Genomic DNA, 25,069 nt, shown 5'->3' on the forward strand with positions numbered 1-25,069 from the left:
TTTTTGTCCTTTTGGTACTTCATATCGTCCTAGGAAGTTGACTCACTCACTCGACAACTATTTTCTGAGCATATGCTGTGTGTCAGGCTCTGATCCAGGCATTGGGGGTTGGGGGCAGCGGAGAGGGCAACATGCCCGCCCTGGGTGCGCGTGTCCCGGGGCGGGAAGATGTGCGGGACGTTTAGGTGAGCGGGTGGCAGGCGCTGCAAAGACGGGCCAGAGAAGGAGGTGGGGAGGGGGCCGTGGTGGGGAGATGAGGGTGTCGATGGCACCTCAGTAGGACTCGCAAGGAGGGAGGAAGTGACCCACGGGGTCATCCGAGACGAGCACTCCAGGCAGAGTGCCCCGCAGACGCCCGGGGAAGGGGGAGAGATCACGCAAATTTTATGAATGCCATTTTTCTCTTGTTTCATGATTCTCATTTATTCGGTGTGTGTATAAATTCACATGACAGCGCCTTCCTCTGTATTCCAGTGTCAGATGCATGTATTTTCTTTCCTTTTTGTCATTTTAATGTGCCCGACCGGAGGTGTAGCTCAGTGTGCTAAGTATCCAGCTTGCAGTAGAAACCCATCACTCTTAAAGACACTAAGCTGGCTGCGTTTCTAACACAGGCTTATCCCAGGACGGGGGGCGTCCGGAAGCAGAGCCGTCTCTGGAGAACGCTGGGCCGCAGAGAGAGACAGTGGCCGATCCAGACAGGAAACCCACGTTACTGAAGGAACAGGAACTGCCACCGAAAGGCGCTCAGATGACCCATCCTGAAGGGGAAGGCGGTCAGGAGGACGAGCCAGGAAAAGAAGAGTTTAGACGAAGTCCGGAAGTCAATGACACGGGCGACGTGCCGGATAAAAACGCCGCTCCAAGTGTCAAGACACCCTTCAGACAGAGAAAGCGTTACTCCTTCACAGAAGCCACGGAAAACCTGCACCAGGGGCTCCCCGCCGCGGGGGGCGCGGCCGCCCCGGGCGGCGCCAGGGCCGCGCTCGGCACCGGCCGGCGTCGCGGGCCCGCGGGGGAGCCGAGGCCCGAGGGGCCGGCCGGCGCCGGCCCGCCCTCCTGCGGGAGGTCCTCCCGAGCAAGCGGGAAGGACACGGCTTTCAGGGAGAAGAAAAGCAGTCTGATGGAAGAGCTCTTCGGCTCAGGCTGCATCTTAAAAAACGACCAAGCTGGTCCTGCGGTCGTTAAAGAGCCTGAGGAGAGGCTGCAGAGTGAGATGCACCGCGTGCCTCCTGGTCAGGCCTCCGCCAGCAATGCTTTCGGAGATTCTAAAGTAACTGTGGTCAGTTCTATCAGGTCATCTTCACCGACAGAAGGAAAGAGGAAAATAATTATTTAAATATAATCAATATCCTAACCCACTCTGGTTTGATATTCTGGTCTTATGTGCCTTGAATCTTACCATTTTAATTACATACGTGTATGTGTTTTCACTACTTAAATCGACTTTGGATAATTAAGGTTTTGTTCTAGTGCTCATCTGACTTTAAAATCCACTGTACATTAGCCAAGGACAACGTTTCAAAAACAAAATTACATCTTTTTTTCCCCTACAACTGAAACATGTCCACTATCTTTTGGAAGACTGATTTATCATATGGTTCAATATTCCATGAGCCTCTGTAGCCAGTAAGTTAGTCAACCCAAGACATACACATCTCCTGCAAGTGAGAACTGTGTCAGGAGTCAAATGACTCTAACTTAAAACCACGGAAGCAGCTCTGAAAGGAACCCATATAATGAGAAGCCTCTCTTTAAATTTAAATTTTAAAAAAAGCAGTGATGACCAAGCTTGGTTTTATGAAAATTATTTTTGAGTGTTCTCTTATTCCGCTAAACTGGGCGTCTAATGTCCTGCCTTTGTAGGTGACAGTTTCCTCATGTACACCTACGGTTCAGCATTTTTTATTTATATTTGTTGCACACCTGTACCTTGACCCTTTTTCTGTCAATCTTCTTAGAAACAAGCATAATGGTATAATTCGTGTCCATTCAAGTGAGCTGTTCAGTCCTAATGAATGTATTTGTTACACCCGGAATATTTTATATTCGGACTATACAGAGGGGGCTGTACTCCCAGTGTTAATCCATTAACTTACCTTCATTTATTGACAAGGGAAACTTATTTATGATTTAGACCATACTATTTCCAAACATGTTTATGGGTTGGTGTGTAATACTTTTGACAAAAAGAGCAAATAATGGTTGATCTAAGAAAGAAATGGAAATTTTATTTGAACCAGGCTGAGGATTACAACCTGGGAGACAGCCTTTCAGAAAGCTCTGAGGGCAATTCTGCCCATTAGAGGTCAAAGCACAGTTATGTAAGTTTTTTAGACAGAGGTTATATGTCAAACGTATTATTGACAGTTTACACAATCCAGATCTACACTACAAAGCAGTGGGGTCACTGCACCGTACCAGATTAAGACGGAAGGTTATCTTCTAAGGAGTCATGACCTTTCATGAGATTAAGAAGGAATGTCTCCTCAGGAGACTGGTTAATGCAGACGTATGATACACACCCAAGGGAGGGGGAGGCCCAACCAGCAGAGAAAGTTTTTATGTTTGAATTTTCTTGTCTTGCCAGAAAATACGAATTGTATTTCATCAATATCAACACACTTTTGAAAACTGAGAACAGTAAAATAAACTTCCAAAAGGGAGTGAAAGTCGTGGTGTAAAAAGAATTGCATTTAAAACCAAAGATGAGATACATACTACGACTGGCATAAGCTTTGATCTTTATGAAAACCACAGTGAGGGGAAAAGAGAAGGCAGGACAAAAGTGGGAGCAGGAGAGGGGAGGAGAGCTGGAATCCTTGGAGGCGCATACAGGGAGATGCACAAACCCACGTGGAAGGACAGAACTGCCCAGCTCTAAATGCAGAGACATTTACTAAAAGCGTTCCTGAAACGCTGCCCAGCATGGTACCACAGTCTCACGACGCCAACCCCACTCTACAGAGGATGGAGGAATTTTCAAGGGGTTCTTCCTTATGCCTCCCCACAACAAAAGCACAAATCATAACTTTAAATCGGAGCTACCTAAAAGTGCTTCTGTGGGGAATTACTCAATAAAAACATCATCTGTGCCCGTTACTTTGTAGTCATCTTGTTTTAAAATTATATGCATAGGAAGTTACAGGGTAATAAACTAAAATGCTAACCTTTTATCTCTGAGGAATGAGATTGTGGCCAATTTTTAAGTTTATTCTTGGCATTTTTTCTACTATGATTTCCTTTTTTGTTTGGGTTGTGTTGCTGTTGTCGTTTAGTGGAGGTCCTGGGGACTGAAGCTGGGACCTCGTGCATGCTAAGCACATGCCCTGCCTCTGAGCTACACCCACCTCCTCCCAATATCCTATAATGAACATACCTTTATAATCAGGAGAAAAAAAGGCTTTAAAATAAAAACAAGAAATCCATTTCCTGTAGTCTGGTAGACAAGATACTCTGTCACTCCTGCTGTAAAAAAGCTAAAAATGCTGTATTAACTATACAAACATATTTTTTAATCAGTTGCTCAGCTGGTAAACACCAGGGAAAGTGGGTGCCCAGGGTGGCAAGGAAGCAGAGCTCTGAAGTCAGCTTCTGCCTAGCGGGCATTTGCTAAGTATCCAAAAAGCCTTCAGGACAAAACCCAGAGGACAAAGTCAGCCCAAGTAGGTGCCCAACAGGGGGTCCTTCCCACAAACTGGGACATCCAGCCGCCGTGCGCTACCAAAATTGTCTTAACTCTGAACCTCTGTAGCCACAAGCAGCCCTCATCCTGCTGGAGAGTCTGAAATTGGGTTACCTGGTCTCTATAATCTAAAATTAAAGTTTAAAGAGATCTAGGCTGGTGGTACCCCCATGGCAGTAGAAATGCAAATCTTCTCAAGAAGAACCTACCTTTAACCCCGCCCTCAAGAAATTCCCCCAGAGAGGTAAGGAAAAAACACAAGAAAGCAAGGAGCAACAGGATCAGATTTGCAAACACTCCGCATTTTAGTAGTAGTATATGGGGACAAAGAAAGTCACCTGCAGCTTCAGTAAACAAAGGGTGTCATGGCCATAAAGCCATCAGTCACGGCAGGGGCCCCTGATGGTGCACCCTGAGGGGCGCTCAGGACAGAGAAAGGACACAGGCCCTAGATAATTAAGAAGCATATTAAAGGAATAATTTTAAAAGCCCAGACTCTTGCATCTTCCCATACATAGAAAAGCACTAAAATCATTAACTTGAGATGCCCATTTTTTGTGATTAGCAGTAATCTTTTGAAGTTCAACTACATGGTTGTTTTTTTTTTTCCAGCTAAAAACTCCTATATATCCTGGCTCCTGCTTTACTATTCTGGAACAGTCCTTCAGAGCTATCTGACAGGCTGCCTTCCAGGGCTATAGTCCTCAGGAGTAACAAAACATAATTCTCAACTTTTATGTTGTGCATTTTTTCCCCAGTTAAAAATACACAGAAAATAAATGTTTCAAGAAATAAAAGTTTTTAAAAATATGAATAAAAAGAACAATTACTCAGTATATGTAACAAAAACCTCAGAAGACATATACTACTTTAATTTAAATTAACTCAGTAAACAGGCTGAACAGCAGAAGAGACCAGACTAAAGAAAGTAGAAAGACTGAGCTGAAGAAATGATCCCTAGGAAAGCTCAGCGAGGCAAAAGGAAAATACCAGAATGAGGTTCACAGACACGAATAGAGAGAAAGAGTTTAACACATTGTTTCTGAAGAAAAAGGAAGAGAGAATGTGGTTGAACCCAAGTCCACGTGCCTGATGCCCGTGAGGCCAAACAAGCCGAGATGTCGCATTTTGGAGCAGAGAAACGTGTGCTGCGGGGCCCAGCAAGGAGGACGGGCCATTCGTCCTCAAAAGACTCCAACTTCCTGATGGGTCTTAGGGAAGAGTTTTTAAAGGCAAAATTTGGTGTGACTTTTTCTGACTGGTTGGTGAGGAGGTAACAGAGATGTTCCAGGAATCATGTGCTCAGCCTAAAGTTACCCTCCTCCACGTGGGGGGAGCCTTAGTTCCTGTAAAAAAAAACTCCAAGATGTGCATCAGATTGTTATGCATGCCCCTGGAGGAGGAACTAGGGCTCTGCTTTACTGCTGCTCTATTGTTTTGTTTTGTTGGGGGCGAAGGTAATTAGGTTTATTTATTCATTTATTTTAATGGAGGTGCTGGGGATGGAACCCAGGACCTCGTGCATGCTAGGCACGTGCTCTACCACTACAGCTATACCCTGCCCCCCCCTCAATTACTGCACTATTGTTCTTGACTGCTTTTCCTTTGTTTCTATATTTCCTCACTTTCCTAATTAGTAACCACTTGAATCTGCCCTTTGGAACCCAAGGAAGGTCTAGGAGACTGAAACTTTTTCCCTATAAATAAGAAACAGGGGACACAGAGGGGCTTGGGTACTCAAGGGCCCCACAGGGTCCTGATCGAGTTCAAGAATGGAGCAGGACTAATGTTTCCAGAACTGACAAAGAATATGAATCCGTTGATTTAGAAAGCCTAATAAACTCTAAACGAAATAAGCAGAAATAAAAAGAAATTCACCCCCAGCTAGATCACAATGAAAATGCAGAGCACCAAACACAAAGAGAAAATCTTAAAAGCGCCTACAAGAAAAAAGAAGCTTATCATCAAAGGCGCAGCAACTGCACTTCTCAGGAGCAACAAAGGAGGCAGGAGACTGGCCAGTATTTTTAACAGGCTGACAGAAGCACTGTTACCCCAGAATTATACACCTTCTGAAAGTACCAACAATAACGGAGAGCTCACTTCCACAGCACACACGTGAAAATTAGAACCATTCAGAGAAGACGAGCACCACCCCTGCACAAAGATGACATGAACCTTGTGAAGCATTCCATATTCGGGGGAAAAAAGAATGAGATGTATTTTCAGAGAAGTGAAAACAGTTTGCCACCATGAGAGCCTCTCCAAAGGAAATTCTAAAGCAGAGACTGAGACCCAGCAGGACACTGCGGGGCCCTCCCAGGTACAAAAGGCCCTCCATGTCCCAGCTTCTTGTTTATTGAAAAAGGCTTTAGTCGCCTAGGCCTTCCCAGAGTTCCAAAGAGCAGACTCGAGCAGTTACTAATTAGGGACGTGAAGGCAGGCAGAAACAAAGGAAAAGCAATCAAGCAAGGAAAGTAACAACAGTTTAAACAACAGTCAGCAGTAAAACAGAGTTCCCGTTCCTTCTCAAGGAATAAACGTAACCATCTGATGCAGACCTTTGAGTCCTTCTGCAGAAACTAAGACCCTCACCCAGGTGGAGGCTGGTGGCCATACACTGACCAACAGCAGCGGACACCAGACTGGTTGGAACCAGATGGCTAATGATTAAATTTTTCAGAACCACCTTGTTACCAATCAGAAGGAAGTCCGTGAGCTGCAACCCTCACCCTGAATGTTGCCTTTAAAAACCCTCCCCTACTCCCCTCATATTTAATTAAAACATAAGATAAAAACCCTCCCCTAAAAGCCGTCCATCGGGGAGTTCGGGTCCTCTGAGCTCAAGCTGCCCACTCTCCTTGCTCAGCACCCTGCAAATAAATAAACACTGTACATTCCTTCATCACAACCGGTGTCAGTAGGTTGGCTTTGCTGTGCCGTGGGCAAGCGGATCCAAACCCAGTTTGGTGACAAGATCAAACTTTTCCTGGAAAGGACCAGATACTACATATTTTCGGCTGCCTGGGCCAGGTACCCTGTGTCATAACCGTTGCTCAGCTCCACCGCTGCACCAGGAAAAAGCCCAGACGACGTGTAAACGGGCCTGACTACGTTCCAATAAAACAGACACGCTGCCGCCTACGGGCCACGTCCAGCTGCTGCCTAGTTTTTCAAATAGTGGTTTGTTAACCCTGTTCTAACATAGACTTCAGGCAGAAGGAGGGTATTTTGAGATAAAAGATCTCTCATGCAAGACAGTGGCAAATATGTGAGTAATTCTAAACAGACATCACTGTTGTACACAAGTGCTGCCTCGAGGGGTTACAAAAACGGAAGCTGGAGCCCAGCATAGCTGTACCGCGTTAACTACACGCAGGTGCGCACAGGAGGGAAGTTAGGCTTACGCTGCGGATGGGGACAGTAAAATATTAACTTAAACATTGATAATTTTCTAGTGTAAGCACTAAAACAAAAAAATCAAATAACTTCAAAAAGTATGGCAGAGGGACGTGAAAAACAAAAGTAATGGTGAGATAATAGAAAATGTATGGTGGTCTCCGCCTCCGCTTCCCGGCCCGGAGCTCCTGGAACCCTGGGAATTCCTAAGTGACAGGAGCACCAGGAGCATTGTTTGTCCCAGCGTCTGGTCCCTTCCTGACACAGGACTCCTGAAACCCTTGTCACTCCCTGGGTGACAGGCGTGTCCTTTGTTCTAACGAGGTGACTGGGTGGCTCCTGGATGGGAGCTGATCGCCACAAAGAACAAGCCGTGGTTAGAAGCTTAGAACTTGCAGCCCTGCCCCACATTCTCAAGAGGGGACAAGGGCTGGAAATGGAGTTAATGATTGACCGCGCCTACGGGATGGAGCCGCCACGAAATCCCAGAAGTGCAGGGTGGGGAGCTTCTGGGTTGGTGACCACGTGAAGGTTTGGGGAGACTGGCGTGCCTAGAGAGGGCACAGAAGCTCCTGCCCCTTCCCACATACCCTCCCCACACATCGCTTCCTCTGCACATTCATCTCTGTCCTTTACCACATCTTTTTATAATTATCTGGTGAACAGAAAGTGAACGGTTTTCCTGAGTTCTGTGAGTCACTCTAGCAAATTAATCCAACCTGAGGAGGGGGCCGTGGGACCCTCTGACTTACAGCTGATCAGTCAGAGGCACAGGTGACAACCTGGACTTGGGACGGGCATCTGAAGTGGGGAGCAGTCCTATGGGCCTTAACCTGTGGGATCTGATGATCTCGCCAGGTAAAGAGTGTCAGAATTGAGTTAACTTGTTGGACACCCACTGGTGTCCCCGAGAATTGCTTGTTATGGGGTAAAAGCCGCACACATTTGGTGATCAGAAGTGTCAGGAGGAGAGTGTTCCGTGTGAGCAGTGAAGGGATGCACGGGAGAAAAACAGGAGGAGGAAAGAACTACAGGTTCTCCTGAAACAGCAGAAAAGGAGAAAAAAGAAAACAGAAAAAAGTGGAACAAATAAAAACAAAAATAAAAGCACAAAATAATATGGCATAAATCCGAATATATCAGTAATTTCAATATGTTCCAGTTAAAAGACAATATGGGTTAGATTTTTAAAATACAGCTGTGTGCTCTCTACACATATATCTAAGCCACTGAGATACAGAAAGTCACGGGGAGACAAAAGGCTTGCCAGGCAAAGGCCATTCAAATGAGAGTTGGTGTTTATCAAAAAAAACAGACCTGAAGGCAAAAATTATTACTGGAGAAAACACAGGTTACCGTAGAAAAGAGCCCAATCCACTATGAAGCCGCATAAGTCCTACACATACATACATTTAAAAATAACTTAGAAGCACACAGCAAAACTTGACATAACTGCAAGTCTACATCACAGTGCCTTCATCAGTAATGGACAGCTCAGCAAATAAAAGAGCAGTAGTGTAACTACAGATAAGGATTTGGTAAGATACTGGTTAAGTCTGACCTAATGGACACACACACAGAAGACCACCCCCCACAATTTTAAAGCTTGTATTTCCCATCACATACGGAGCATTTACAATTGTATCCCAGTATATTTGGAAGTTGAGAAGAAATAGATAAATCCCCACACTAAGATGCCTAATATGACTCAAGAAGAAACATTAAACTGAATAACCCTACAATCACTAAAGAAACTGAAATCAGGAGTTAAAAACCTCCCAATAAAAATAAGAGAAAACCCAGCTTTTACCAGCAAGTTCAACATACCTGCAAAGAGTCAATCATTCAGACCTTAAGCAACCTGGCCCAGGATACAAAACCAGGAGAAACACTCTCTGGCTCACTTTCACAAGGCTTGCAGAACCCTGACACCAAAACCAGATGAAGAGAGGTGAGTCCACACTCATCACTTCTACTCAACATCATACTGGACATTCCCCCAGAGCGGTTAGGCACACAAAAGAAGAAAAAGTGTTCATTGGAAAGGAAGAAGTAAAACTCTCTCTGTTCACAGGTGACATGGTCTTATACATGGGAAATGCTAAGGAATCCACTAAAAAACTACTGAAACTGCTAAATGAGTTCTGAAGGTTGCATGAAACAAGATCAATGTACAAGTATCAATTTCTATACACTCGTAACAAAAAACCTGAAATTAAACTTCACAACAATTCCACTTATCATATTGAAAAGAATAAAATACTTAATGAATAAATTTAACAAAATAAGTACAAAACCTGTCATCTGAAAACTACAGAACACTGTTGAAAGAAACTAAAGATCTAAATAAATGGAAAGGCACCCATGTTCAGGGGTTGGAAGACTTGATGTCGTTAAGACAGCAGTACTCCCCAAACTGACAGACTCAACAGCCCCTACAGAATCCCAGCTTCTTTGTGGAAATTGAAAAGCTGATCCTAAAATTCATACGGAATTGCAAGGGACCTAGGATTGCCAAACGATCTTTAAAAAGAACAAAACTGGAGGGTTCATACTCCCCAATTTCAAAACTTATTACCAAGTAACAGTAATCAAAACATTGGGGAACAGGTGTGAGGACAGACACGTGGATGGAATAGAACTGCCAGTCCAGAAATAAGCCCACGTATCAACAGTCAACTGACTTTTGACAAGGTTACCAAGACCACTCAATGGGGAAATAACCTCGTCAACAAATGGTGCTTGGACAACTGGATATCCACATACAAAAGAATAAAGTTGAACTCTTACCCCTCTCTGTATATAAAATTAACTCAAAATGAACCAAAGACCTAAATGTAAAAGCTGAAACTCTTAGACAAAAACATAGGTGTAAGTCTTTGACCTTGGCTCTGGCAATGGATTCTTAGAGATGACACCAAAAGAACAAGCAACAACAAACATAACTGCAAAAGCTACACAATATTCATTCAATTTAAGATTGAACTCAGTGGCAGGAGTCAGTATTCTGAGGGTGGAAAGAGGGATGCACACACTTTGTGCTGCCGACGTGCGGGCAGAAAAGCGGACCCACCCAAACAAGAACAGTGAACCCAGAGAGAAAATGAGCCGTCTGCCCCGGGATCCGCAGGGTGTGCAGAGCACCACACACGGAGCTTTGGATCTGGTGACACCACCGATCAGCTGTGTCCTGAAGACTTGTAAGAGAGCAGCACCCTACAAGATTCTAGTAAGTGTTCATTGGTAACCCCTCAACTATGAAAATAATCTTCCTGTGAAAGGTATACATGGCCCTAGTAGAAAACGATTACCTGAGTTTTCCTTTTTTTAAATTAAATATTCCTGGGTAATTACTAAAGACATGCTGGGAGGGGTACAAAAAGGCCAAGAAACAGTCGGTGACCCTGAAGGCACTTGCCGCATTCACAGGAAGAAAATCCTTTATCACACACACAAAAACATCTAAAACATTAGGAATAAAAACAGGTAACAGCAGACACAAGTCAATACACAATTAGGTGGCAGATCAGTCATACTGATACTACTTAAGATGCTCAGGTGAGGAGAGGAAGGAAAAAGACAACACAATGCTCTAAGGTGGTCCAGAGAAGGCTTCATACAGTGTTAAAGCCAATTAAATATAGACTGACAGGAACATCAGCGTGCCCGGGTGCGCACGCACACACGCACACACACACACCGCCCCCACAGAGAGCTATGTTTGTGTAAGAAAAACCACGGGCGGCCAGAGTCTGACCAGGTCAGGGAAGAGTAAATGAGTTTAGTTAGCATTCCACCCACTTGCGGTGGCAACAGAAGAACTATATTAACCTCTGACAGAAATGACTGTGGATTTGTAAATAGAAAGATTTCCCTGCTTGACTTACCATAAATAGAAAGGAGAACGAACTTGCACGAAGAGAGCTTCAGCTGTACTTTAAATCAAACACGTGTCTATTTTCATATGCAGCCATAAACTAGATCCTGGACCTTTAATAGAAGCACAAAACCTAGAGCTATCTATACAACTTTAGAGGAGCGAAGGGCACGAACGTGACATCAGGAGTCCCAGTTCTGTGGAGTCGGAGGCGACTCTGCTTCCTTCCTCCTTCTCTGTACTTTCCAAGCAGGATTAAAAACAAAACAAAAAAAAAGGCGACAAATAGTTTTTGTGGGGTTTTTTTTAGGTATTGTTTTTATAATTTTTTAAAGTTATTTTAAAAGCACACGTCAGTATTCATAACCATAAGGAATATCACTGTAAGAACCGCAGGAACTGGTTACAGCAGGAAATCCCGGAAACCTGGGCCAGGTGAGAGCAGGTCAGGAGACGCACCTTCATCACACCCCTTTCTCTATCTTCTGAATTCAGTGCCACGTTTATTATCTATTTAAAAACAAACACCATTTTTCAAAAACCACAATGATGTGAAGCACAAGGGATATTTAAATGTCCCCTACTTAACCTTCACAAACTATTAATGAACGTGGAAAGAATTAGCAGCTGTGAACTCTAAATCCTTTCCCCCAGCCTTAGTGAACGTGTCAGAATCCTGGCAGGATTAACTGAAAGAATATACCGTAAGCAGATAAACAAGGGTCCTGTCAGGGAGGCTTTACACGGATCAGTGGTCCGAGGACATCCCGGGCACGCATCCCTGGCCACCCGACTGTTCACTGTGTGACCTGCCACTTCTGCCCGCAGCTCCCGAAAAACAGGCGTGGGGCACGTGGCCTCGAAGGGACCTGAGCCCCTGCAGATTCCTCGTGCGGCGACTCCTCCGCAGGTCGCTGCTCATCCTCGGTGGCTAAAATGTTCCCAGTGTGGTGACTGGATGTGGGATGCTGGTGTCCGAGTCCTCCACGATGCTTGTCCGCTATAAATACGGCCATGTCCCCTGCTCCGCCTCCTTCCTCAAAGCTAAGTCAACTGGGTGCCCGTATGTCTGAGAGGGGAGGGGACCATGAAACCCACTCTGGTGACGATAAACTAACGCAGTACAGCACTGTCTTTCACAGCACAATTAGCAGAAATAATAACGAACTTATTACACCATCAGAGAATACAGGAATACAAAAATGACCTTGTCAAAACTGATGACAGAATTCAGCTTTATGTGGCTGTGGCCCACTTAGTTAATGGGTATGGTCCTCTGCCACAGACTGGTCGTAGCAAATATGTGGCCACAAGGAAAGAAGTCACATAGCACTTGCAAAAACTTTAATTAGAAAAAAATGTTTTTAAAAATACTTAGCAGAATTAAATTTTATGGGCCAAATGTATATCCATTCAAATTAATTTAATCAGATTTCCTAGGTTGTTTTTAAACTTTGTTCCTTATACAGAGTATAAATATTAAATGCTTTAAAATTACCCTTCATTTGAAATGCTTTAAATATAAAACACACAGTTCAAGCACAAAACAATGCATTATGGTCTCAGAAATACATTTATAAAACACAATAATGAAAAATTAACAGCTTCGAATAAGTAGACAATACTAAATGAAGTCCTGCCCAACAAATGACATTTTAAACAAGAGGAAGGAAAGAACACAAGCAATGTCAGTTAGTGTTATTCTCTCAGAAGTTCTGCATGAGATTAAAAAATAAATTTTCAAACTCTAGTAGTGGTATTAAAATTAAGTTATTTTCTAGTCAGGATTAAAAATAGCACAAAGTCTTTAAAGTACTTAAGTTATTAAATAACTTTGACTTTCCAGCTGTCAATGTGACCTTTAAAATATATCAAGAGTGTAAATCACAAGTAACAAAATGCCACCTCCCACAATGTCACACATTTCTTACTACAAATCTGGTGTCATGCTGGACGGTGCTTACGTGTGAGACTGACATTTACGGGTCATGACAAATACCCAAATTCACGATTCTTACGAGAATCTGACAAAGCCCAAGAACAAACACGTTCAACCAAAAAACTAACTTGTGTTTCCTTTAAAAAACAAAAAACAATGAAAGAGTATAAATCAGATTTTTAACCTCCCAACTGAAAATCCATTTTTTAAAGTGTCAGAGCTGTATTCAACTTCTTTTTCAGCTGAAAGGGTGGAGCACAATAGCCACAACTTTGTTACAGACTAAAATCCAACAGGTAATTCCAACACCACCTAAAAACGAGGAAATATAAGGTAAGAGCATGCCCGGAGTTGCGCCCACATTTCCTGCCTCTGCTACCTTATTTACAGGCAGTAAGAGCACTTCAGTTCTTTCTGAGTCCTGCTGGGCTAAGACTGCGTTCCGTGGTGCAAAATGTTCAGACCTTCTACTGATTCACAGAGCTGCCTTTATTAAGCAGGAATTAGTCAGAACAATGAACACTGATTCGAACCTCTCTTTCCTGCCAGAGAGATAGTATTTAGGAGATTAACAGATTGTAAAACCACCCTGTCTGACAATTTGTTCTTCCCTTCTCACAAAAGCACTATAAACACCAAGCAGTTTGCCCGCACCTTTCCTGCCCCTCTGACGGCTGAGAGACAGGAAGACCAGGGGCAAGATGCCTGGAAGGGTGGCCTCTTGCTCCTGGGCTCAGCAACCCAGAGAACCACCAGCAGAGCCCTCCTGGGTGGGTGTGGAAAGGGGAAGGGGCGAAGGGGAGGCAGGGGGCGTGACTGAATTGGAAATCTTTGGAACGGTCATCCCTTTGGCTTAGGAAATCACCTCCACGTTATCATAAATCGCAGCCAAAGGCCTACCGACAAGGATGTGCCCTGCACTATTCCCTACAGCAAAAAGTCCGGAAGCTAAATAAGTATCCTTCAACAGAGAGACGTGTTAAACTAGGGTACATCCAACTGAAGAACAGCTATTCAAAATCCCTTAATAAATAAATTTCTTAAGCTGTCCTCTCAGCACAGCCAGCAGCACCACCAGTCTCCTAATCCACAGCAGTTTACTGATACGGGAGAAGCATACATAACGTAAAGTAAAAGGGGCAAAAGTGTTCCCGTGTCAGACGACCTCTATTGTATAAAAACAGATAGAAAAAAAGCTGGTATACCACAGTCTTTTTGTTAAGAGGTATCCATAGATAGTGAGACTTTTTTTTCACTGTTCTTTTATTTCTAATCATTCTACAATGACATATACTGATTTTAACATCTGAAAGAAATTATCTTTCAAAAATGAAAGTGGCTGATAGCAGTAAATGCTGCGGACAGGCTAAGCATCGTGGGCCCTGAGACGGAAGCACAGGAGTTGGGAATTAGAGGTGGTGCTTCAATAAACGGGGTATCAGACCCCAGGAACTGGGCTTGGGTTCTGGGAGCAGGCTCGGGCTGAACTCTAGCTCTGCTGCTGAACACTTCAGTGGCACTGGACAAGTTAAAGAGCTTCTCCACACGTCAGTTTCTTCACTGCAGGCCTCGTGCGGGGCTGAGACACAGGGCACTGCCCACGGGCGGCAGGCTGACGTCGCGGACAGAGTCCCCACCACACACCTCCACACACGCCAGTCCGTGCTCTTCCACTGTGTTTCCAGAACCCTCTTACCTGCCACTCTAGTAGGAAATGCCACCAGGCGGTCTAGTGGAGTTATCCATTTGCTCGGCACCACGGCCACAGGGACGGAATAATACTTCCAAATGAGCGAGACCATCAGGGTCGCCTGCAGAGACACGGCTGGTGAGTGGGAACATCCTGTCTGTCGCACAACCGACCGCTATGAAAGGTGGGGAAACGTGAAAGCAAACAACGGAAACTCTCCAAATCAACGATCTCAAGCTCTGTCGACCAACAGACACACAGGCACAGCCACCGCTCACGTGCACACGCTGTTAAATTAGCTGATAAATTAAGCAAGATCTCCCATCAGACAGGTGTCCTCTCATTGAGCATCTCCTTCAAGCAGCCAGCTTGTGCTAAACACGCCTCGTCAGCGATGTTAGCTAGCTCTCCATCCGCGCACGAGTGCCGGCGCCCACGTGCAGAGCCGAGCCCGCTAAGACTTGAGGCGGGTGGAGAAGCGTGGCTTTCTCGTCTGTTCCCAGCAGCGTTCCTTCAGCTGTCTTTCATCCGCCTCGTGGCCTATGCCACTCAAATGAGCAGAACTGAAAGAGGGCGTCTCGCTTAACTCCTGTCCCCGGGAAACCTACCTCGAATCAAAGTGACAGTGCCTCAGGATCAACGCACTCAAATCTACCCAAGCAGCCTGCGCAGTGGGGGGCTGGGCCCGCATCCTTCACCCCAGCAGAGATCACACCAGCACGAACCTCAGCGATCACTTAAACCAGCCGCTGAAGTCTACACGCAGCAGACACGGGACCTTAGAGGACGCAGCAGCAGGAAGAGTCCCACAGGAAAGGATACAAGGAGAAATCCCCCGGCTAAGAAAGTTGGGGCTCGGTGATACTGGACTTCAGTGACTGGCGTGTCCCCCATCTGGAGCGTGGACACTCATGTACGCGTCCGCACCCCATGTGACAAGAGGCGGCCCAAGTCACTGAAAACACCATGTCTAAATAAGCTTCCTCACTTGGTCGCCCAGGCTCCCAACACTGCACTGAAATAAAGATGATATGAAAAGACTCCAGAGAAGCTCGTTTGCTAAAAAAATCCAATATTTAACAACTCTAAACGAGAAAGGCTAAAGAGACTAAAAGGAAGAAAGACTTTTTCTTTTTTAGTTTAACTTATAAATTCAGAGTGTTGAGAGTTGGCATGCCTGCAGGACCATTCAACCCCACGGCTGGAAGTGGAAAAGCCTGAATTCCCAGGCCTGGTTTCTGGGGCCACACAGTTCTGGAGGACAGTCCATTATCAACTTTAACGGCTGCAGGTGACACAACAGGACACTTACTTGCAATATGTAGAAAGCAACGCTTATCACCCATTTTATCTTGGCCAGCTGAGCTGTCCGTGCTTTCACTGAAAGGAAAACCAGGATGATGATCATATTAGTCCTCAAAAATGAAGACAATATTCAAGTACACAGAAGTGTTATTTCCTCTCATAAAATATTTTCTAACTATGTATGTGCTCAATATACCTAGAAAATATAAAATAGAATTTCTTAAAAGTCACCCGCTATGCCATTATTTAAAGTAGAATCACACACAGACTATGAGATATGAGGCTTTAATCTTTAAAAATCTTAAAACTATTCATCTATATCAGAGATCCTTTTTACAATGCAGTTACCAACAGGACTAACTTTTCTTCCCGATGTCCCAGTCTACATGGCACACTAATCTGCAGGTGGGAGGCTAGTCTGTCTCAGCCTGGGCAGGCCCTGCTGTATGTTTCCACAGCCATGCACACTCTCGGCACACGGGCCGTCCAACAAAAGTGCTCTCCATCCCCAGAGACTGTTAGGAACGGTGGCAAACATAAAGTTGGATAAGACCTGATCCCTACCCTGAAGTCTACACTCAGACAAGGACACCGCCAGGCATTTTTTAGAGAGTGCTCACAAAAGCCCCTAGGAATCCACTATGGGATTTTTCTAGGCTTCTCTCAGAAAAGTGTTGATTTTGAAAATGTCAACCTACAGAGAATGAAGAAAATCTAAGAGGATGTTAGATGTTTCTCCATTTAGAAAGCAAATGTTCACCAGCAACTAAGGAGAAAGTAATCATTATTACTGGGTCCCTTCTAGACAACTTAAAACTTCCTATCAACACTGAGAACACTCAAGAATCAAAGCAGATATGCTATGAATCTTTCCATAAAGAATTCTCTATTAATCAGCCCTTAAGAAGCTTTCCATGCCACAAGTGTTTCCATGCCATGAGTTTTGAGCTTATCCGTCATCTTGTTGATCTTTCTCTCCAGCCTGGCGTATCTGGCGAACTCATCCATCATGTTGACAGTGGAGAGCTCCTGCTTCATGTCCTGGATCTCTGCCCGCATCTGGGACTCCTGCTCTGCATCTTTCTGCAGCACCCTGGACATCTGGGGGAGTAAACAGCTGGGATTGGTGCCTTTCCATGTGGGGTACACCTTCCCCTCACCTCCTCCACCATGCTACCCCGCTGCTCCTTCCTGCTGGGCAAGCTGCCCTTTACCTCCAGAGCCAGGCTCTGCTGCCTCGTCCTGGTCCTGGTCCTGGTCCTGGTCCTGCTACCCACAGCAACCACAAAAACAAGAACTCCCTCCCAGGCGAGTCTCTACTCAGCTATGTTTTTCCTTTCGCATGTATGTCCATGCATGGCTCCCGTACACACGTATCCTTCACTTTAGGTGTAAAATTGTGATTATAAAGTGAAAACCGATGCCATTCTCAGAGCTGCATTCAGGTGACAAGGACCGTACATTCTCTTCCCTTCAGGATGGCAGATGTCAGGGATGAGTTGGTGGTGCAGTGGGGAGGGTATTCCCGCAGAGGGGCTGCCTGGGACGAGAGTCAGGGTGAGGGGAGGAAGGCACCCAGCAGAACACTCTGTCAGAGCCCAGAGGGGCAGCGGGCATCCATACTGCGGAGGAGGTAGTGGAGGTGGCAGATCAGTTACAAAGAACTGAGCAAGTCAAGTAAACACACTGAGGAAAAGGGGAGCCAGTGCTCTCGCTGTCAGAAAAGGGAGCTGGAAATAAGGATCGGGAGAGAACTAGAGTGAGCCCTGTGGTGCCGGGTTAGAATAGGAAACATGGGGTGAACTCGCTGTTTTCCACAGATACACAGAGGAAACAACAGGCATAAATGTTTGTGAAGTGGCACTTCTGACAGCAAGGCCCCACATGGGAGACAGCCGGCCCAGGCGCCCTCCCCAGGTGTAGCGGACTCGGACCCGAGTGTGAAGGTCACCGCCGCGCAGTCCCCAGATGCATCCCCCATGCACCCACCCACACACAACACCTGCCATAACACTACCTGTGGCAGGGCTCCAGATGGCAGTGGCTGCCAGGTGGCGCTCGACAAACCATGGGGACAGGTGTGGGTCCCAGGAGAGCAAGGAGACCACAAGAGCGCACTGGTGCGGGGAGGTCCACTGGCAGCCTCATGGGGACTGAAAATTCCTCAGGCACCTGCCCCTAATGATGAGTGTACATGCCCAAATCAATGCCCACAGTACCTGATGAGATGCAATGAGAACACAGCATCCTGTATGTGACATCCCCACCAGACATCAGACAGAGATGCCCACGGAACGTCATTCAGCAAAATCACTGCCCTCTGATACTCGGAAATGTCAGCCCATGCAAGCCAAGGAAAAACCCAGACTCCTTCTAGACTGAAGAGACTTGACAAACATGTACAACGCACAGTACTGACTGCGGTCCTTCTGCTCCAGAGGACGTCGCTGGGAGGAGAAACCCTGATCCAGATAGCAGGAATGTACCTGACGGCTGTACTGCGGGCAAGGCCCCTGCTTAGACACTGAAGTATCAGAGAAAGAGGGCGCTCAGACTGACAACTTACTCACAAACGGCTCAGGAAACAAAACCAGTTCTTTGTATTGTATGCGTAACTTTTCTGCACATTTGCCTTTGTTTCAAAAATTTTTTAATATATTAATAAAAAAGATGAAAGAGGATAATATATTTAAGTGTACTGGCACATAGCAAGTGAGTCTGTCAACTGACAGTTATTATTGTCAACAATAAGTGAGCCTGTCCCTCTAGCTCCCGGTCCCCTCAGCCTGGTGCACAGTAGGGCGACTTTGCAGTTCCAGCTGGGGAGCCCCTCCTGCGGGTCTCCTAGGCCAGTCCAGGGACTGCGCAACGAGGCCCTTTGGTCTCCAGAGGGCGCCTGCGCAGTAGTACGGTGTGTTCACCACTGTGCCACTTCCTGCAGGCCCCAAGCCTGGAGTAGGGGGTCTTCAAACTCGGCTCTGCCTTCTCCCCTTTGTCCTGGACTGACCACAACCCAACATTCTAACTAAAGGACATAAACTCCAACCTGATCCACCCTGAGAAGAAAATAGGAATGAGGCAAATTATCCTTAAAAATCAGAGAATGATCTTAATGAGCAAGGACTCTACAGATGCTGCTTAAACTTTGTAAATCAAGAAACAGGTGGGGAAAGGACATTTGGAGGTGACAGAGATATTATCCTGTTTTGATGGTTGTCTTACTGATTATGTGTGCCAGAACTCATCAAACTGCCCACCTACGAGAAGCGCATTTTGTTGAATATAAATTACACATCAGTAAGCCTGACTTTTAAAACTAGGATTTAAAAAGAAATAGAGGGGCAAACACATAAGCACTACAGAGAAAATAGGCTATGCTTCACAATTTTTTTTTTAACAAATTGAAGGCCTGGAGCAATCCTACATTGACCAAGTTTATCCGCACCGTTTTTCCAACAGTATTTGCTCACTTCTTGTCTGTTACATTCTGATAATTCTCATACTATTTCAAACTTTTTCATTATTATTATATTTGTTACAGTGATCTGTGATTAGTGATCTTTGATGTTACTACTGTAGCTTGCTGAGGGCTCAGACGGTTAGCATTTTTTTTAGCAATGAAGTATTTTTTAATTAAGGTAGGTACACTGGGTTTTTAGACATAACGCTATCGTACACTTAACAGATCACAGTATAGTGTAAACGTGAATTTTATATGCACTGGCAAACCGAAAAGTGTGTAACTCGCTTTACTGTGATACTCACTTTACTGCAGTGGTCTGGAACTGAACCCTCAGTATCTCCAAGGTACACTGTACATAAAACAATTAAAAACTGGTTAAAACTGGTTACTCAGGAGTGGAAGGTGAACGAAGGTGGGATAATAAACTTGAAGGCAACCGAAAAGATCTATAGTTAAAATCAGGCAATTGTGCTCTGGGGTGGGGGTGGGGGATTGCATTAAGAGGTATGAAAAAAACTTTGAAAAGTGTTTGCCAGTAGGTACCAACATTAATCCAAGAGCTCTTTATAAATGACCATTAAAATATACCAGAATTACTAACTGAATTGTAAGATTTAATAAGATTTGAATGTAAATGTATTCTTAATACTAATTTTTAAAACAAAAATAAATCTCTGAAGTTTTATGTACTCAAAAGTGTATTAAATCTCCCGCTTTACAGGAAAAGATAAGCTGTATGGGGTATAGCTTTTCAAGGACCTGGAGATGGGTTCACAAAGAACTCTAAAGCAGTAAGTTTTTTAAAATTCTTATCAAAATGATGGGCTGGTCGGAGAATCTAGAGAGAAAACAAGGGCAGAACCAATCCTTCTGTAACTCTTGTCCCCAGATGCTGGCTGTTTGGTGTGAGCTCACAGCATCCCCCTCAGGATCCTGTCCAAGTTCGACATTCTCGTTGCCAACAAAATGCCAGGACTTGAACTTGGGGTCACACTGGGGAGGTTTAAATCCTCATTCCACCACTCACTGGCTGGAATTCGCTGGACCAGACCCATGTGAACATTGTGCAGGACACTTACAGCTCGAAGGCTCGTCCCTCTTGGAAAACGGCAAGGGCCCCTGGCAATGACACGCTCAGGTGTGTCCCTAACACCGGGGGCCGACTCCTTACCCCGGGAAGGGGCCAAGGCCCCTGCCAAGCTGCAGACCCAGAACAAGCCCACATGTCACCCGTGGCCAGGGCCACCAAGTCAGACCCCCTCCTCGCGGCACTGATCTCCCACACGTGGAAGACCCCATCAGCCAGGCCCCACTTGCTCGTGAGTACTCAACCCCCATCGCCCCCTCTTGTCATCTCCTCAACTAATACTTGGGGCCCATCCTCATGCCTGGTCCACAGCAAGAACTCCCTAGACGACGTGCTCCCTGGAAACGGGGAGGGTCTCAGGAAGACCCGCAGTGGCAGGTCCTGCAGTGTCCACCCCTCACCTCAGTGACCCAGGCCCCTAGAGGGAAAGGGAGGCGGCCACTTTTCAGAGCAGAAAACTAAGAGTAATTTTGAAGTCAAATATAAAAGTGGTGGTCAGCCACACAAATCACTCCCAGAACGGAAGCCTGCGCGGTGCCCGTGTGCAAAGACCGTAACACGCTGGTCTGTGAGGGAGGGGCCGTTGGCGCTTGCGCAGTGCACATGGCTCGCCGGGGCCTTCAGGCCGCCCTCCTGCCCGTTGGTCCTGGGGCGCCTGCGACGGGTTGGCTCTCCCGGACCCTCACCCCTCCTCCACCACGCCAAGCCTAGGGCGCCTGCGCAGTGCACGCGGCTCGCCCTCCAGCGCATAGGTTTTGGGGCGCCTGCGCAGGGGACGTGGCTCACTAGGACCCTCCTCTCGCCCTTTGCCACGCCAGATCTGGGGGTACCTGCGCAGCACAGTGCTACCCAGGGTCGTTTTTGTCCCTTCCTCCCACGCCTTTGGCTGTAGAAAAGTCCTGGATCGCATACATGAACCAAGCTTTCTCATCCATGTGTCCTGTGACCAGCTTGAAGGGGAAAAAATAAAGAACTCTCAGGAAAATTCTAATCAAGTGAACACTAAGGACTGGGTGTCCGTATCCACGCCCCAACACCGCACCCCAGTATTCGGCTGAGATCCCAACCCAGGTCCTTGTAGCGCTTTGCTGAAGTGAGGACTTCTTATACTTGAGAGATCTCCTCAAGGGCCTGCCTGACTAGTGGGGTGGCGCGCCCCTCCCCTGCTTCTGGCTGGGGGGAAGGTTACGGCTGAAGTACCGGCATGGCACATTCCCAGGCAAACTGCTTATCCGGAGTCTCCCCTTGCATCCTCACATCAGAGCTCCTGACGGGGCGGCCTCCAGTGGCCGTGCAGGGGCAGCAATTCACGCTACACGGGACCGGTGCGTTCCCTACAGCTTTTCACTGACCCTCAGCACAAACCCAGTGACCAGGGGGAACAGATCTCTTTATTACTTTTCCGGTTTGAAGGCCAACAACAGGGACTGTACTCGGTTAGAATAATGTTATGCTTTTGAACCTGGCTAACAACTCTGACCAAACCGTGTTACAACCAAGGGGAAGCAGGTTTAGGAAGCTAACTGGTTTGAGGTTGGAGAGGCCGTACAGCCTGTAGGATGCGGCACAGGCCGGACACAGGTCTAAGGGCGAACCCAGTGCTCTTTCACCTAAATGACAGCCACCCTGATAGGTACGAGCCTCGTGCATGTGCAGGCTGCAGTAGTAGCTTCTTAGGAGAGTGTGCTGGAGCGCAGGTTTGCTGTAGCCTTGGCAAAGGAGCCAGAGATGATGACAGGTCTTATTTATAGCCGCTGCCATACCGCAAACACACTCCTCCTTCCCCCTCCGCTTATGAGAAATTAGCAACAATTCATAGAGGAATACAAAACCAACACAGCCTCTTTGAACAATTGAGACTAGCTGCGCATGTGGTTCCAATATCAGGTGAAATGGGGTTGGTAGGAAGAATGGAGGTGACGTTGCAAGAAAGATGGGCAGGCAACCCACAGAATGGAAGAAAATATTTGCAAATCATATAGCTGATAAGGCGTTAACATCCAGACTATATAAAGAATTCCTAACTCAGCCACAAAAACACAGCCCCTCACATTCAATGTGGGCCCCCAGAGGGCACCCTTCCCCTAGGGACAGCTCCTGAAGCCCCATTAAAAAGTGGGCCAAGGACCCAAAAAGACATTTTTCAAAATATAGATAGTTGCATATGAAATGAAGTTCAACATCACCAATCATTAGGAAAATACAAGTCAAAACCACAATGAGATGCCACTTGCATCCATTAGGATGGCTATTATCAAAAAAAATCTAAAAAAACAAGTGTTGGAGAATGAGAAATTGGGGCTCTTGCGCATTGTTGATGAGGATGTAAAATGATGCAGCCACTCCAGCAAACAGTATGGCAGTTTCACAAAAACATTAAAAATAGAATTACCATATGATCCAGCAATTCCACTTCTGGGTATTTACCCAAAGAACTGAAAGCAGAGACTCGAATAAATACTTGTACATCAACATTCTAGCATCATTACTCACAATAGTCAAAAGGTGGAAACAACCTAAATGGCCATCAAAAGATGAATGGACAGACAAAATGTGGTATATACACACAATGGATTTTTCAGCTTCAAAAAGGGGAAATCCTAACACAGGCTACAAACCCTAAGGACATTATGCTGAATGAAATAAGCAAGATATAAAAGAACAAATATTATATGATTTCATTTATATGAGGTGCCTGGAGTAGTCAACTTCATAAAGACAGAGTAGAATAGTAGCTGCCAGGCTCTGGGGGAAGGAGGAACTGGGAGTCAGTGTTCAATGTGGACAGAGTTTCAGTTGAGGAAGATAAAAAAGTTCTGGAAATGGATGGTGGTGATGATTGCACAACAATGTGAATGTACTCAATGCCACTGAGCTATATATACACCTAAAAATGGTTAAAATGGTTACTTTTATTATGTATATTTTACCACAATTTTTTTTTAATAAGAAGACAGGTGGGCAAGGGCTTGCTCTTCAGGAGTCTTTTATGCCATGCTAAATGCTTGGGACATCATCTTAAAGACAAAGTAAAATAAGGAAAGAATCTGAAGAGGGGGGGATAGCATTAAGAGAGAATGCCTTATGCCTCAGGAGAACCTGAGTGGTAAGGGCCTAGAACAGAGTTTTTACACAAAACAGGCACTCAATGGATACCAACAGGGTGAAACATAAAGTAGAAATCCTGCCTAGTCTTAAATACCCCACCACCACTACTTTATACCAGGAAAGAAAAGCGGCAGAACTGAGTTCCAAGGACACTGCTACATGTACACCCCATCTTTGAAGTCTCCGAGTCAGTCCTTCACTGCCACAGTGGGCATACAGAGGGCGCCCTTCCCCAGGGATCAGCCCCCTATGTTCCCCCTACACACCTCCCATCAAATTTGCCACCAAAACCCCCATTCATGCTCCAAAAAGCAGGGCAGACCGAGGAGAATCACAAACGGAGAATCACAAACCAAGGATCAAATCTCCACCCCAACAGTCACTACTAGCTTGATGACTTAGCACAACTACTAGACTGAGTCAGACACCTCCTCCGAGAGGTGACGAAGATGAGACGACAGCCACTGCAGCTGTGGCAACTGGACACGAGGTAAAGTACTCATGATGGGCAAAGCGCCCGTCGCTCCTTCAGGTACAGGAAACATCACAAAGCACTGACTCTGTCTACACTGTCAGAGTAGACAGTGTAGACAGAGTCACCCCACCCCACCCCCCAAGAATGGGGGCCCGTGCACTTGAGATGCGTCCGTCCTCCAGGACATGGCACAGCTAACACCGCATGCGAGGGAGCCCTGGCCCCGTCCTGCCCCAGGCACTGGCCCCCAGCAGCCCAAGGCTGCTCGATGCCCCCAGGGACCAGGGGAAACGGAAGTGAGCGCGGCTGGCAGGGCACTGGGAACTTCAGCCTGGGGAGGGTTGCCACGTGAAAACGTGGCCGAGTGTTGCCAGGTATTTCTTTTCTTCTCCCCAATAATCCAGAAATCCGGATTTGAGAGTAAAACTTTACAGCTGTTAGACGCTAGCAACTACCTCAAAAATACCTTAAAAAACAGAACGGCCCAACCAAGAGGCCTCCGCAGGCCGAATCCGGCCCTCAACAGGCCAGTTTGAGACCCTTATCTGTGTCCACATCAGGCTCGCCAGGGACTGAGGCGGAGAGCCCACCGGCCCCTGAAGGGCCAAGCAGCCACTTACGAAGGAGGAGAAGGACGGGAGGAGGATCCTGAGTACATTGCACCCAAACACGAAGCTGAGCACCAGCAGCCACGCCCAGCGGTCGGCCTCAGCCGCGCTCATCTCGCAAGCTGACGGCGGCGCCGGCTCAGCTAAAGCAGCTCCATGGGGCCCACGCCGACGGCCGCGCCTGCGCAGTGAGCCCAGCGCCCGCAAAGGCAGGCCGCCGCGCCTGCGCTTTACGCCGCACTCGGGGAGGCGGGGCCGGCTTCTCCTCCAGATCCTGCTTAACTGCAGCCTCCCCCTTGGCCTTCCCGGCTTCCGTAGCCTCCCGCTGCGCCCCCATCACCCAGGCTGAACCTGCTTTATAAAATTTGGTGTTTGCGCTGCTACCGTCTCTCGAGCTTTGTTGTATGTGCAAACCAGTTGTGTTATTATGTAG

General features: G+C 46.3%; 2 protein-coding genes and 1 non-coding gene across 10 annotated transcripts in view; 2 read left to right on the forward strand and 1 right to left on the reverse strand.

Moving 5' to 3' along the window:
- LCA5L (lebercilin LCA5 like) overlaps positions 1–1,339 on the forward strand; it is a 28,094-nt gene extending 26,755 nt beyond the window's left edge. For all 5 annotated transcript variants that reach the window (XM_074353129.1, XM_074353080.1, XM_074353199.1 and 2 more), the window contains one exon: positions 615–1,339. In XM_074353129.1, the coding sequence (XP_074209230.1) occupies positions 615–1,339 (725 nt within the window). The remainder of the gene's footprint in view (positions 1–614) is intronic.
- A 4,441-nt stretch (positions 1,340–5,780) lies between these two features.
- LOC123612888 (U6 spliceosomal RNA) lies at positions 5,781–5,886 on the forward strand. The gene has a single exon (XR_006720157.1). It is a non-coding gene; the product is annotated as a U6 spliceosomal RNA (small nuclear RNA).
- Positions 5,887–12,515: 6,629 nt separating this feature from the next.
- On the reverse strand, positions 12,516–24,846 carry GET1 (guided entry of tail-anchored proteins factor 1). Of its 4 annotated transcripts, XM_074353650.1 has the most exons (7): positions 24,649–24,795; positions 19,661–19,707; positions 17,913–18,073; positions 16,831–16,996; positions 15,903–15,970; positions 14,597–14,711; positions 12,516–13,212 (listed from the first exon to the last, which is right to left on the reverse strand). In XM_074353650.1, exons 4-7 carry the CDS (start codon positions 16,994–16,996, stop codon positions 13,139–13,141), a joined length of 423 nt encoding a protein of 140 aa, XP_074209751.1. In that variant the 5' UTR covers positions 17,913–18,073; positions 19,661–19,707; positions 24,649–24,795; the 3' UTR covers positions 12,516–13,138. The 4 variants fall into 4 exon arrangements, with proteins under 4 accessions (XP_074209751.1, XP_045362792.1, XP_010968534.1 ...); XM_045506836.2 differs by lacking the exon at positions 17,913–18,073 and having other exon boundaries at positions 24,649–24,794; XM_010970232.3 differs by lacking the exons at positions 17,913–18,073; positions 19,661–19,707 and having other exon boundaries at positions 24,649–24,846.
- Positions 24,847–25,069: the final 223 nt, after the last annotated feature.

The sequence above is a fragment of the Camelus bactrianus genome, chromosome 1 (assembly GCF_048773025.1).
Source record: "Camelus bactrianus isolate YW-2024 breed Bactrian camel chromosome 1, ASM4877302v1, whole genome shotgun sequence".
NCBI lineage: Eukaryota > Metazoa > Chordata > Mammalia > Artiodactyla > Camelidae > Camelus > Camelus bactrianus.